The following is a 13,462-nucleotide window of genomic DNA, read 5'->3' on the forward strand; positions in this document are numbered from 1 at the left end:
CTCACTCCGACCACTGGAGGAAGCTGATCACTCTCATTTCACCACACCTTTATTTTCCTCTTCACAAAACAAAATGCTTTAAGATAACAAAACTCACTTTTAGAAAAATAAAAATAAAAAAGTATTCACAAAGAGCTACTGCATCCTGTCATCATGGGGCTGGGATGGTTATTTTAAAAATGTATTCAGATACAGTTACTAATTACCTGTTAAAAAATGCAGTCAGTAACCTAATTTAAATATCACAATATTACAGTAACGTAACTTGATTACTTTCTATTACTTTTAGATGACCTCAGTACCAAACATGATGAATGTCTTTAGTGTTATAATGTTTTATGCTCGTTGCAGGTTTATTAATTGTGTATTCAGATATTCTGTCCTTTGTTATGCATGACTGCTTGTTTAGCTTAATATTGGTAATAAGTATATTTCAATGTACTTCTGTGACACTAACTTTAATGGTTGTTCAGTGTAGCTAACATTAGCAGTTTAGTCTGTGTAGCTAACATCAGCGGTTGGTCTGTGTAGCTAACATCAGTGGTTGGTCTGTGTAGCTAACATTAGCAGTATGGTCTGTGTAGCTAACATCAGCATTTGGTCTGTGTAGCTAACATCAGTGGTTGGTCTGTGTAGCTAACATCAGCGGTTGGTCTGTGTAGCTAACATTAGCAGTATGGTCTGTGTAGCTAACATCAGCGGTTGGTCTGTGCAGCTAACATTAGCAGTATGGTCTGTGTAGCTAACATCAGCGGTTGGTCTGTGTAGCTAACATCAGCATTTGGTCTGTGTAGCTAACATCAGTGGTTGGTCTGTGTAGCTAACATCAGCGGTTGGTCTGTGCAGCTAACATTAGCAGTATGGTCTGTGTAGCTAACATCAGCGGTTGGTCTGTGTAGCTAACATCAGCATTTGGTCTGTGTAGCTAACATCAGTGGTTGGTCTGTGTAGCTAACATCAGCGGTTGGTCTGTGTAGCTAACATTAGCAGTATGGTCTGTGTAGCTAACATCAGCGGTTGGTCTGTGTAGCTAACATTAGCAGTATGGTCTGTGTAGCTAACATCAGCGGTTGGTCTGTGTAGCTAACATTAGCAGTATGGTCTGTGTAGCTAACATCAGTGGTTGGTCTGTGTAGCTAACATTTGCAGTTTGGTCTGTGTAGCTAATTTTAGCAGTTGCTCTGTCTAGCTAAAGTTAGTCATTGGTCTGGTGCTAGTGGCACTGAGCACGGTAGTATATCATTATTTATTTTAAATGTATTATAAAATTGGAATTGTGCTAATAATCAGTTTTTACAGTGAGGACGTCAGCAGGCGTCTGTCAGGTGTAGTCTGGGCAGGGTGAAGACCCTCTCCTCAGGCTCTCTCAGGGCGCTGTGGACCACCCGACACGTGAACTTGGAGCCCTGGTCGTTCTTGTTGGGAGTGAGTTTGAGAAAAGTGAACATGGAGTAGAGGCCGTTGATGTTGAGGCTCGGTGGAGTGTTGAAGATGCCGGAGTCAACTGTCTCTCCATCTTTAGTCCAGGACACTGACACGTCCTCGGGACAAAAGTCTTTGATGCACAGGTGCAGCGTGCACTCTTCATTCAACAGAGGACACAGAGGCTCACAGTCAATGAACATCACGTCAGGAGGAGATCCTGTTCAAACACACATGATGGAAACATGTCATCAAACATGTTATTATTATTATTGTAGTTATTATTATAAGCAAAAGTCATTATTGTATGTGCAACATTTTGTCATGAATAAATTAATGTTTAAAATGAATGCTGACATATTAATGGGGGAGGAAGAAGAGAATCTTTCAGGGAGTTGAGAGGAATGATGCTTTTGGGAATTGCAGTAATAAGGGGAGAAATATAATGTCAAACACAGTTGAATGAATATGATTTATGTAGAGAAATAAATGAACAAGTTTAGTGATGCTATCATGCTGACGTTTATTTCACCAAAATTCATCTTTAATCCTTTTTTATCAGTTGCCTCAACAGTTACTGTTAATGACTGATAAAAGTCCACATTAGGAGAGAGAGTGCAGAGACAGAGGGGTTGTTTAGTTTAATATTGTTCATTTATTCTTAAAAGGATTTACATATGTATGAAATATATGTAATTTATGAAATGCTTTAATTTTTTTTAAATTTCTGAACTTGCTCTGTGCCAGAAAACAGTCCTGTGCCAGACAAGAATTCACAACTTCAAAAATGTGTTTAAAGACTTAGAAATCTAAGACTAACAACGTCCACTCATAGGGTAGGTGTTAAAATGTGCTATTATAATTTTCTTTATTTTAGAATAGATTCTTTCAATGAAAATGTTGACCCTTTAAAGTTGTGTCCTTGGTTTCCAACAACTCTGTCAGATTTTTACAGACACATGATTTAATCAGGCATAACAAGGGTTTAGCTATACCATAATTACCCATCTCATTTCCTGGTTTAAAAAAGGTGGGTATACTGCTCAAACAGGGGTAAACTTTCTATTTTTTAGACAAGTTCATTCAACATAATAAAAATGATAATAATGGAGTAATGTTTTTGGATCTAAGGCTTGTGGCGTGGATAAACCCTGCAAACTGGTGTGGTGTTGTCTGGTGTTTTTACACACAGGATGTCTCAGTTTAAAATGCTGTGCAGTTACAGACTGACTGCAACTTGCAGAAAACATTTGGTGCTGCTACCTTGAGTATTGATGTGGTAGAGGACGTCTCTGTAGTCAGGATCAGAGAAGCTGGAGTGGTAAACGCGGCAGGTGTAGACGGCCGTCTCATCCTCTCTCGCCATGACCAGCTCGATCTTACTCCACACGCTGTAGAGGCGGTTGTGGTCGGAGAAAGGTCCAAAGTGTGTGACGGTGCAGACCTGCTCCCCGTCGTTCCTGAACCACTCCAGGTCTACGTCCTGGGGGTAGAAGTTCTCCACCCGACAGCAGAGAACCAGCAGCTTCTCCACCTTGGGGATCTGAGGGATGCTGGAGATCTGGAGGAACGATGGTTGCACTGGAGGTGTATGAGTGTGTGTGTGGTGAGAGGAGAGGACAGTTGTGTTAAAGCAGAGTCATTCACAGGAGAGTAATAACAAACAGAACATGTTCCTTCATATGTCCCATCTGCTGAAAATATTACGACTGAATCATTTCAGGTTAAATGTTCGATATAGGAGGTTCTGAACATTAAAATAGCAGCAAACAACTATTTGCTACACAAAGATATGGAATAATGTCATCCCATCAAATCACAAAAAGGTCTATCTCTGTAGGCATTCTCTCCGTAATGTTGTTAGACATATGTGACAAAACAAGCACTTTTAGTGCAGCTGCCTCCATGAATTACATTGTAGCCTACTAAATAAATTTACCATAGACCATACCACTAATCTAAAGGGGAAAAGAAAGAGAAACAAAGAAGAAAAACAAAAAACAAAAAAAACAGACCCAGGTCATCACTGGCCAAGAAGACTAAATTTAATCTATTTTAATCATTTCAGAAAAGATAACACAGTGTCATGAATATGATGTTGTTGGAGCCTCGGTTACTCACCTTTGACCTGGATCGTAGCCTCTCTGGTGAAGCTCTTGCCCCTGCACCTCACCTCACACTGGTACTTGGTCATATCTTCAGTGACAGTCAGACACACAGTCAGGACAGAGGTGTGGTGTCTTCCATCAGACACGAGACAAGCCTGCTCGCTCAGGTCCTCATCGGCCAGCAGAGAAACTGACTCTGATTCGACCAGCGAGTCTGCACCGCCTCTTAATCTAAACCATCTCACTTCCAGCTCCGCCTGTCTCGCTCCTTGGATGGTGCATTTGAGTTTGGACGGCACCTGAGCATATATGATGCTGGGCTGGCTGATTTCAGACACACTCGGTGGAGCTGTGGAGAGAGATAAATGCATGTTGTTGGACAATCTTGATCCAACTTTGTTCTGTACAGTGAAGATTCAGGCTAAAAACATGGTGTAAATAATTTTTTTTTGTCAACTTGCATGTTGGAGCTTTAGGAGACTTGGATTACCCTGACGAGCAGTATGGAGGCATTTTATGTTTGTTTTTTTTTGTTTTTTTTCACTTGTTTTTTTACGTTTGAAAACTGGTCACCATTCACTTCCATTGTTTGGGAGATTCTGCAACACTGTTTCCCTGTTAAACTCCAGCAGTGTTTTGTGGAGTAAATAAAATAAAATCTCAGTCAGCATGAGGGTGAGTAGTTAATGACTGAATTATCATTTTTTGGCAAACTATCCCTTTAAAGGCAGCAATCAGTCCAGTCTCCAGTCCTTTTTTCTCTCTGAAATGTAACAATGCAGTCAAATCATATTTTACACCAGCCATATCACCACACAGAAGGAAGTGTGCATCTACTAGAAAGGAAATAGTTCCTATGTGAAACTGCTCACAACAAGGTCTGTGGATGATCTTGAGTAATTTTTTTTTTTAATTCTTTACCCACAAGTCATCCAGTTCTATTATACTGGAGAGAAGACAGAAATCGCTACAGCTGATATCTCCAAAACTCTGCAACTCACACCAAAACATTCTAGATGGATAAACAACACTACAGGTAAGAGGAAAATGTTTTTTATTTCACAAAAATAGATGTATAGTTTATGTTTAAATAAAACAACATGCAGTGTGTTCACATATAGACATACCTTTACAGAAATACCTGTAGAGAAGCAAAGTGCCTCCAATAACAGAGGTGACCAGCAGCAGGCTGATGACACTGGTGACAGCCATCAGTGTGGCTGCACTGTAAGGAGGCTGTGATGGAGCTGCAGGGAAAAGGATTTAACATATACTGAATGTATTATTATTATTATGTATTATGGATCAGATATTAAAGGAAGACAGACAGAAAAAAACTCCACCTTGAACAGTTAGTGTAACAGATCTGTTGTACGCCCTGCTGTAGGTCTGGTGCTCCACCTGGCAGATGATGTGTATGTCTCCATCCTCCACCGCTGAGGAGCGCAGCGTGATGCCGCTGCGGATACTGTAGGTGCCATCTGGATTGTGAACCGCCATTTCGGTGCAGACGCGGGAGAGGTGGCTGCCACCTGCGTGGACAGCGCGGGAGCCATTTTGGATGAGCCACGTCACGGTCAGTTTCTTCGGATAGTAACCTGTGATGTCACACTGTATCGTCTTCTCCTCGCCCTCAGTCACTGCTGCCTTTTCTGGGAGCATCACTGAAGGCCGAGCTGGGGGGAGAGGTCAAAAACAGTATATTTCCTTGTTATTTTGGTTGGGTGATACTCCCTGAATTCTGCAGCATGCATTCAGGCATCAACAGTGGGATAAAACTCAGCTAGTTTACTTTGGTGGACATACTGTAATGGAGCATTTAGCAAATAAAGAGCCAGATATTTACACATATTTCACGAGTTGGTGGAAACCAAAAAAGCAGGATAGTGAATATTAAATCTGCATTCATTTGGTCAACAGAAACACAACTACCTGTGTAAATAATCATGAGCTTCCTAACACATTAGCTATAACACTAACCGACAAAAGAAAGAAAGAAAAAGAAATGGAAAAAAAACCCTGAACAATTAACAGTGCTTGTTTAGTCACTTGTGAATCCATGCCACTCTCAGATATGCTGGCAAATATGGAGCATGTTTAGCTTAGCATAAAGACTGGAAATGGGAAACTCTGAAAGCTTCAGGTGGTTTTGGGATGTTGATTTTGTCATCTTTGGACAGAACCAAGCTCGCTGATTTACCCCCTTTTGCCAATCTATGTGCTAAGCTAAGCTAACCAGCTGATAACTGTGGCGTTATATTTAACCTACATACACAAGACTGGTATCTTCTCTTTTAACGCTAACTCTTAGCATCAAGGCAAATGAGCAAATTTCCTAGAATGCCCAAGTATTCCTTTAATTTATGGAGCCTAAAAATGTTGATTTAGTTTAAAAACAAAGGAAAAAGGAAAAACAGCTGGAGCTCTGTAACACATTAAAATAATATCATTAGAGCCTAAGAACTGATTTAGGTCTGATGTGGATCTTAGGCATCAGTGTGGCAAAATGACTTCATAGCACCTTGTAAAAACATTTCAATTAATTATCCCGTGGCACATTTCTAATCCATGTACGAAATTCAGACACGTGTATCATGTCCAGACTTACAAAAGAAGCCTCTGAGAAGCAGACCCTAAATCCAACAGTTTGAATTTACTGTGCAAAAGTTTGCTCTTTCCATGTGGTGTATTTTAACAAACTCCTCCTAGAGAATTATTCAGACTGACTTCAGATTGGGTCAGTGCAACCTGAAGTCCTTCACAATGAAAAGCTGTTAAAATTTCTAGTTTTCTTTAAACAACGTCTGGTGCTGAGCTTTTTTTGTTGCTCGGCATGAAACGGGAAGTTGAGTTTACATGGTCCAATCTGGCCCAAACTTCATGTTTGATAAGAGTCCTGGCCTGAAACATCTATGATTGAGAGTATTAGTCATTTTGCCACCTACTAGCAACAGGAAGTAAGCTGAAATTTACATGAAATTTTCATGGTCAGATATACACTTGATAAGGTGGAACATTTAATTAGTTGTTTTTTCTCTAGCGCCACATAATGGACACATTGAGACATTTAACTTCTTTGTGCAGCGTTCAAAACATGAAAATTCAGCGTCAACCAGCTTCTAATAACGGCGCCATCGTTTCAGAACACCCCAATGAATTCTAAGGTGCAAGGGCCCGTTTATCACTGCTTGCAGCTTTAATTTTTATAATAATTAAAATGTAAAGATTATTCTAGTGGGACTCTCCAGCTTCTATACTAGAAGTCTCACATTCTGCTAAAGTGACTCTGAGGGCTGCAAAAAAGACATTAGGAGCTAAATAAACATCTTGTATCATGAGAAAATGGTCCATTCAGTGTAAAAGTGCAAATAAAAGGATTTCCACAATATTTCACAATAAATGTTGAGTTAGTTTAAGTGACACAGATTAGAGACAGAGGAATACCCAGCACTTCCAGTGAAGTGGTCTCTGTGTGGACCACAGGTGTGATGATTCTGCAGGTGTACAGCCCTTCATCTCCCACAGTCACATTACGAAGCTGCAGAGATGCATCGCTCCTCAGCAGTCGTATTTTATCCACCACTGAGCCGTCTCTGTTCACATGCTCTCTACCATCCAAGAACATGTACACGATGCTCTTCTCTGCACGTTTATCCACCCTGTTCCACTCAATGGTGAGAGTGCTCCACTCCATCTGCTTGGACAGTTTATCAAACAGGCAGCTGAGGGTCACATCTGCGCCCACCATGACACTCAGATCCCTTGTAGTGTCAGCTGAGGAACCTGGAAACACGAGAAAGTACGAGAGTGAAGACAAGTTGAGAAAAGGTAAACACAAAGCTGTCCTGAACAATGAAACATAATGCTCAACACCTACCTCTGCAGTGCAGAATAATAACCATGAACTGGATCGTAATTTTCATATTCTTCAGCTTTGTCTGCGCTCACATTCCCAGATTATGATGAAGTGAAAGCAAACGCAGCACTTCTGGACGAGTGTGTTCACAGAGTTCAAACAGATTCCCTGGAGTGGAGATCACGTGGTGGTTGTATCAGTGAACGAACAGAGGAAGGCTCGGCTGGTAAACATTCACCTGGCTGCTCATGATTTTATCACCTGTTAATTATGCTGTGTGTGTCGGTCTAATGCACCTCCTCCTGGACTCTGACCTGTGGATCAAACCTCCTGCATGCCACCCTGTAGAAAAACAACTCAACACTCACACCAATAATCTGCTGGGACACCCAGTCTCACATTATGTATACAGCAGTCATGAGAGAACATGGCTATATACTATTGTGACCAGGATGAATCATCCACATTTTTTGCATGTTCTCAACCAGGCAACAGATGGTGAAGCACCTACTGCAATGCAATATAAGAGTAGAAGTGAATAGTGCAGTGGTTGAAGCCTCTACCAAACAGTCAGAATAAAAAAACATTTACAAATAACAATTAGAAAAAGTCAAACTTTCTGGAGGTATAACTCATCTGTGTGGTGGTTCCTCTGCACAAATATTTTTTGGGACATTAGGGTCATTTTATTTCTAGTGTTGGGCAGTAAAAGTCTACTTAGTAATTTATTACTGTAATATTATGACTTAACCCAGTAATGAGTAATGTAGGGGTTTACATTTTCCAAAACAGTGATTACAGTTACTAATTCAGGTAAGTCTGGGTTACTCAGTTACTTTTTGACCCTGGTAGGCTCTATTATGATGTGTATGTTACGTGCCACATTGTGTGTGTGTTGCTGAGCTCTCCTGTGACCAGAAACTGCAGGGGTAGACTAGATTGCTAGTAGTGTTTTGTGTGACACATGCTTTGCTAGCTCTTCCAGCTAGGAAAGGCTCTTATGTTTATGTATTCTGTGTCTTGCTAGCCTCCAGGGTTAGCACAGACACTCGCTGTCTGTGTCTGTTTTCGTTAGACACTCGTTGTCTTTTGGGTGTGTTAATTTAGTAGCCATTATGTTTACTCTAGTAGGTTAAGTTAATTTAATGTTAAGTTAACTTTGCACTTAAGTTGTTAATAAAAAGAATCTTTTTGTCACTTTTTGTCTCAGTTTTCCCTTCTTCCTTTTCCCTCATCCTCTAGCCCAAACTTGGGGGATAGTAACAGTGTACATATAGCAGGTCAGGACAGGTCTCGTCAGCTGTTAGCCAAGAAGCTAAAGGAAGGATGAAGGGTGAGGGAGAGGGATCAAGGCAAACTTTCTACAGGTGGAAGGACTGTCATTATTTTGAGTTTGTTTGGTTCCTCAAGAGAGAATCTGTGGTGATAAATCTAATTTGAAGTTCAAACTCAAAGAGGTCGACTTTGTTTCCAACACAGCTGATGTCTGGACAGAAACTACAAAACCGTCTTGGGTGTTAACACTTCACTGGATCAGCAGGGAAACCTCTGAAACAATATGCTGAGATTTTTTTTTTTAAACTGGAACGGCCATTACTACCACTGAAAGACACAGCGACATCCAGTGGACTTGTTCAGGATAACATACCTCAACACAGAGGTACAGAGGTTTGCCGAGCAGAATATTAAGTAGTCATCTTTTGACCTGAATTACATAACTAACACTCACATAATTTACTAACCTTTACTTATTACTTTCTCTAACATAGAATGTGCCAACCTAGTATCTGCAAAAATGGATGTGAGATTCTGGTGTTTGTCCTACTAATGAGCATACAGTCTGACTTTTGTGGCATTTTAAAATCAATATGTATAAATTGCTTCAAAATGTGCCTGTGTCATTACAAAGTCCATCTTATTTATTTTATTACAAACCATTTTTATTTGATGATGTTTGTACTTTACATACAACAGTCTGTTTTGCACAATAAGAGCTTTGTAGTTATAACATGTTTTCAGAAACATAATTTCCAGACAGGCTTCATCATCCCACCATGGACCTCTTCCTCCCTCTCAATCGAACCTCATCAAGTTTTTTAATAACTGCTGAAGACTTCTTGGATGACGCCGTGTAGCTCTTCAGCAGCTTCTCAAACAGCGCCTCTGTGTTGGGGTGAGTGCTGAGGAAGGCCTTCTCCAGCACATACAAGTCCACCCCCTTATCTTCCGGCAGAGCCGAGATGTAACTCAGGCCGAAGTCGATGAGAACCAGCTCGGGCTCCCCGTTCTCCGGGCCACATTTCAGCAGCATGTTGGAGGTGGTCAGGTCTCCGTGGATGACGTCCTCATCGTGCATCTTGGCCAGGATCTGGCCCACCCTCTCAACCAGCCGCTCCAGCTCCGGCTCCTTACAAGACTTCGACTGCTGGGCGGAGGCGATGTGGTCACGCACAGTCACCGAACCCACAATATCCTCCAGGAAAATACAGTGGGAGCTGTAGTCCACAAAGTACACTACAGGGCAGGATATACCTGAGGGAGGAGAAGTGGAAGAAGAGTCTGATTTAATAAACTGTGTTCTGGGATCTACAGATACAAAAGCAAATCATTAAAAGTATAAGTCTAGTATGAAAGGATCACTTTATCTTATATATGTCTTATTTTCAACAAATCTCATGAAAAGTCAACAATCTGCTTCTTCGTCTCTAAACACTAACTGACCAGCTGATCCTGTTTGTGGCTCTAAGCCTGAAGACCATTTTTTAAAAACAGTTATTTTTTTTAAAAAGGACTCAGTCATTTCCAGCAGGCCAAGTAGTTTTAAGAACATTAATAAAACATGAGGAAATAGGGCTGAGTTGGCAAAATATGAGATACGATTAGTGTAAATGATCAGTTTTGTACGTTAGTTATCAAAAGAAGATCACACAGAAAAACCTAAATGTATGTGATATTGTTACAGAGATACTGTAGTTTTGGGGAATTTGCATTGTTTTTGTCCACTTTCCCAGAGTCAAAAACTAATAAATACCTTTGAACAGACCTTTTTTTATGTATTTGTAGCTGAGACAGAAGTAGGATTGTAAATTGTACGTGACTTTCCTTAATCAATCATTGGTGAAGTTACTGATTACTAAATATGTAAAGGCCTACATAGACTAGTTGACTAGTCTAACACTAAGAAAACACTCAGAAAGAAGTTAAAATTTAACAGAATTTATTCATTTATAATATTAAACACTGTCTGAAAAAAAAATACTGTGTGTATTAAGAGTCATTTGAAGCCGTTAATCAGTCTACAGTCACCACATTGTGCATTACTTTGCGATGTTTAATATAAACCTTACACATTAATGTACAAAACATGACAACAACTCAATAAACGCTTAACCTTTTCAGACCAAAGAGGATCACAGTGTCTGCAGGTAGAGAACACAGAGCTAACGTTAGCTGCCAGCCCGACACACACAGTGTCGCTAACGTTAGCAGTGCTAGCAGCAGCAGCAGCAGCAGCTCCACCTGCAGGTTTATGTCCGTGTCTGTGCTTAATGTGGTCACATGTTTCTCCAGTTGAGTGAATATATATCAGCTTATTCTGTCACAGTCTACATTCAACATTATTTCCATTTTCTAGATTAAAACATGGCCAAACTGCGCTGGTTTTACGAGCTGTCATTTGTCTGACTTTGCTGATGCAAACTTCTGGCGTTGCCAGGGCGACCGGGGCATACATGCTGGGCGAGAGGGGCTGCCGTCTGACGGTGCCGCAGCCCCAACTAGAGGCGGGCGGCTGCATAAATCTTAGAGGCAACAGATAACTGGCATCGTGCATGAAGCAAGTAGCAAGCAAGCAAGTAAACTAAGGAGGGATGAGAAGGCGCCTTTTTCCAAACTTTGCCTGAAGGGAGGCCCACAGTCTCAGACTCTGATTTTGAGTCTTATCCTGTTTTTGATCATACTTGAGATATGGTGTTTACTTGGAATTCATATCCATTGGTACATGATCATAACAGTATCTGGGTGTCTGATTGTCTGCCTACAGGAGTATGTTTATCTCTCACCATCTCAACAACTCTGTTCTGTATGATCAGAAACCAGGATAAGGTATTTACATGCCACAGTATCCTGAACTCTATCAGAGTATTTCAGGTTTCTCAAAACTGGGATGAGGCATTATCCAGGATTCTGAAACCAGGATATGACGTTTACATGCACAAAAAACATGATCAGTATACTCCAAAAACTTGTCATAACCAGGATATTTGAGTGCAAATAAACACTTCTTAATTAATCAGATTAATCAGAAAATTATTACATATTAATAAATGATGAAAAAAAACATTAGTCCATCCAGTGGACTTAAGCATGTTGTAATGCAACACCATTTAATCAAATTTAATCAGATTTTTTGTTGATTACTGGCAGTAATTTCTTTACTTACTTGTTTCTACTGTATATTCTACTATGTAAAAATGACTCATGTGCTTTTAGATACTGTGTTGGCAAAAATGCACACATTTGACACTCAACTGTTTTAAAACAAAAGGAAACTGATTTATAAAAACATAAGTATGCAGGTAGAACTGAAACATAAATAGTAATGGAGTGTTTTTAATGCCATTACATTTGTTTGTGCTATGCTTGACTATATGTTCCTCTTGAACAGAATATGTGTTCAGGTTCCTGAGAGAATGATGTTTAATATGTAGTTACAAGTAGAGAAAAGGCTTTTTTGCATCATGACATTTAGAGTTGGTATTTAATAAACAAGATGTGGTTTTGAGCAAAAAAAGAATATATTGTTTTTCTCCTTCCAGGCTCCACAGTGGAGCACTCCCTTCTCACCATGCACCCCCTAATGCAGTGGTTTTCAAATAGGGTCTGGGGACCCCCAAGGGCCCACGAGTCTCTGTCAGGAAGTCTGTAAGAAGTTTACAGATTCATTCATTATAATTAAATTATTATTATCATTATTATTAGTTTTACTAAAGCTTACAGGCAACGAATATTTTTTAAATCTAAAATAGCACATAAATTACGTTCTAATTTAACAGTTTATTATTGTTTTATATTTTATATTATTCATATATTCTATTATATATTGTATATTATTTAACACACTCTCTTGAAGCGTATGTAAGTATGCTATGGATATTCTGTGTTGACATGGCACAAATACTTTTAAGTTTCTATTACAGTTCTCTTGTGTTGTTGTACCTTCACATAACCCAGCGAAACCTCGTCTTTAATGTCACTGAATCTTACAGGGTCACAGAGTTTGTTGCAACACCAGCACAGCTCGCAGAAAATAAGCACCAGTCTCGTGTCCAGGCTAACTGAGACAGGCTAATGTTAAGTTTCTTTTATTTACCTGTATTCACTGATTAAGTAGCATTTCCTGCTCTTGATAAAGTTCACTCAGACCTGCAGCCTGAGCTCCAGACCACCGAGGTGTCTGCTGTTTGGTTCCCGGTAAAAACCCACCTGTTCTGCGGCAGCGCAGAATGGAGCGGACCTCCTGCACCGTCCTGCGGTGTGTCAGCTTCTCGTCCAGCAGCGGGTGTCTGTACCGTTTCGGGAACCTTTCCTTCACTATCGTCGGCTTTCCCAGAAACTGAGCCCGGTACACCCGAGCTTCTGCTCCTTGTTTCAATAACTCTGCTTTACTCAGGAACTCTGACACCGCCATGCTTTTCTCCTGGGCCATGTTTACTTCCGTCTTCTTCTACTGTCTGCAGTCCTGCTGCTTCCTGTTCGCTGCTGCCGCTCTGCTCTCATCAGGCTGCCACCTAGCGGACACCGCCGCGAATAGACGACTGAAGGAAATGTCATACTGACAGATCTACGTTAGAGGAAGCTCTAGTATGTGTTCTTTTTGTCAAATCGTGTCAGAAGGTAATCATCTATTTTGGCAACATTTCTGTACATTTATTTCCCAATATTTTGACTCTGAAATGAAACAATATTACTATTTAATTATTATTAGAAATGTGATTTGATCAAAGAGAGTTCAGAGAGACAGTTTTAAGGAATTAGACCTTTTTTTTTTTTCAGAAACTAACAAATGTCTTTGGAC

The 13,462-nt window shown here is 40.3% G+C and overlaps 1 protein-coding gene and 1 gene segment (V, D, J or C); both read right to left on the minus strand.

Annotated features, from left to right (window-relative positions):
- Positions 1 to 27: 27 nt before the first annotated feature.
- Positions 28 to 7,827, minus strand: LOC146331043 (Ig gamma-1 chain C region, membrane-bound form-like). The segment is given in 7 exon segments: positions 28 to 1,642; positions 2,686 to 3,003; positions 3,544 to 3,879; positions 4,658 to 4,777; positions 4,874 to 5,206; positions 6,975 to 7,313; positions 7,408 to 7,827. Coding segments are annotated over 7 exon segments (1,827 nt in total).
- Positions 7,828 to 9,301: 1,474 nt separating this feature from the next.
- tp53rk (TP53 regulating kinase) lies at positions 9,302 to 13,136 on the minus strand. Its single transcript, XM_084743895.1, has 2 exons — positions 12,871 to 13,136; positions 9,302 to 9,918 (listed from the first exon to the last, which is right to left on the minus strand). Exons 1-2 carry the CDS (start codon positions 13,091 to 13,093, stop codon positions 9,431 to 9,433), a joined length of 711 nt encoding a protein of 236 aa, XP_084600021.1. The 5' UTR covers positions 13,094 to 13,136; the 3' UTR covers positions 9,302 to 9,430.
- Positions 13,137 to 13,462: the final 326 nt, after the last annotated feature.

Source organism: Lutjanus erythropterus, chromosome 2, assembly GCF_056507025.1.
Source record: "Lutjanus erythropterus isolate fLutEry1 chromosome 2, fLutEry1.hap2, whole genome shotgun sequence".
In the NCBI taxonomy this organism is placed as follows: domain Eukaryota; kingdom Metazoa; phylum Chordata; class Actinopteri; order Lutjaniformes; family Lutjanidae; genus Lutjanus; species Lutjanus erythropterus.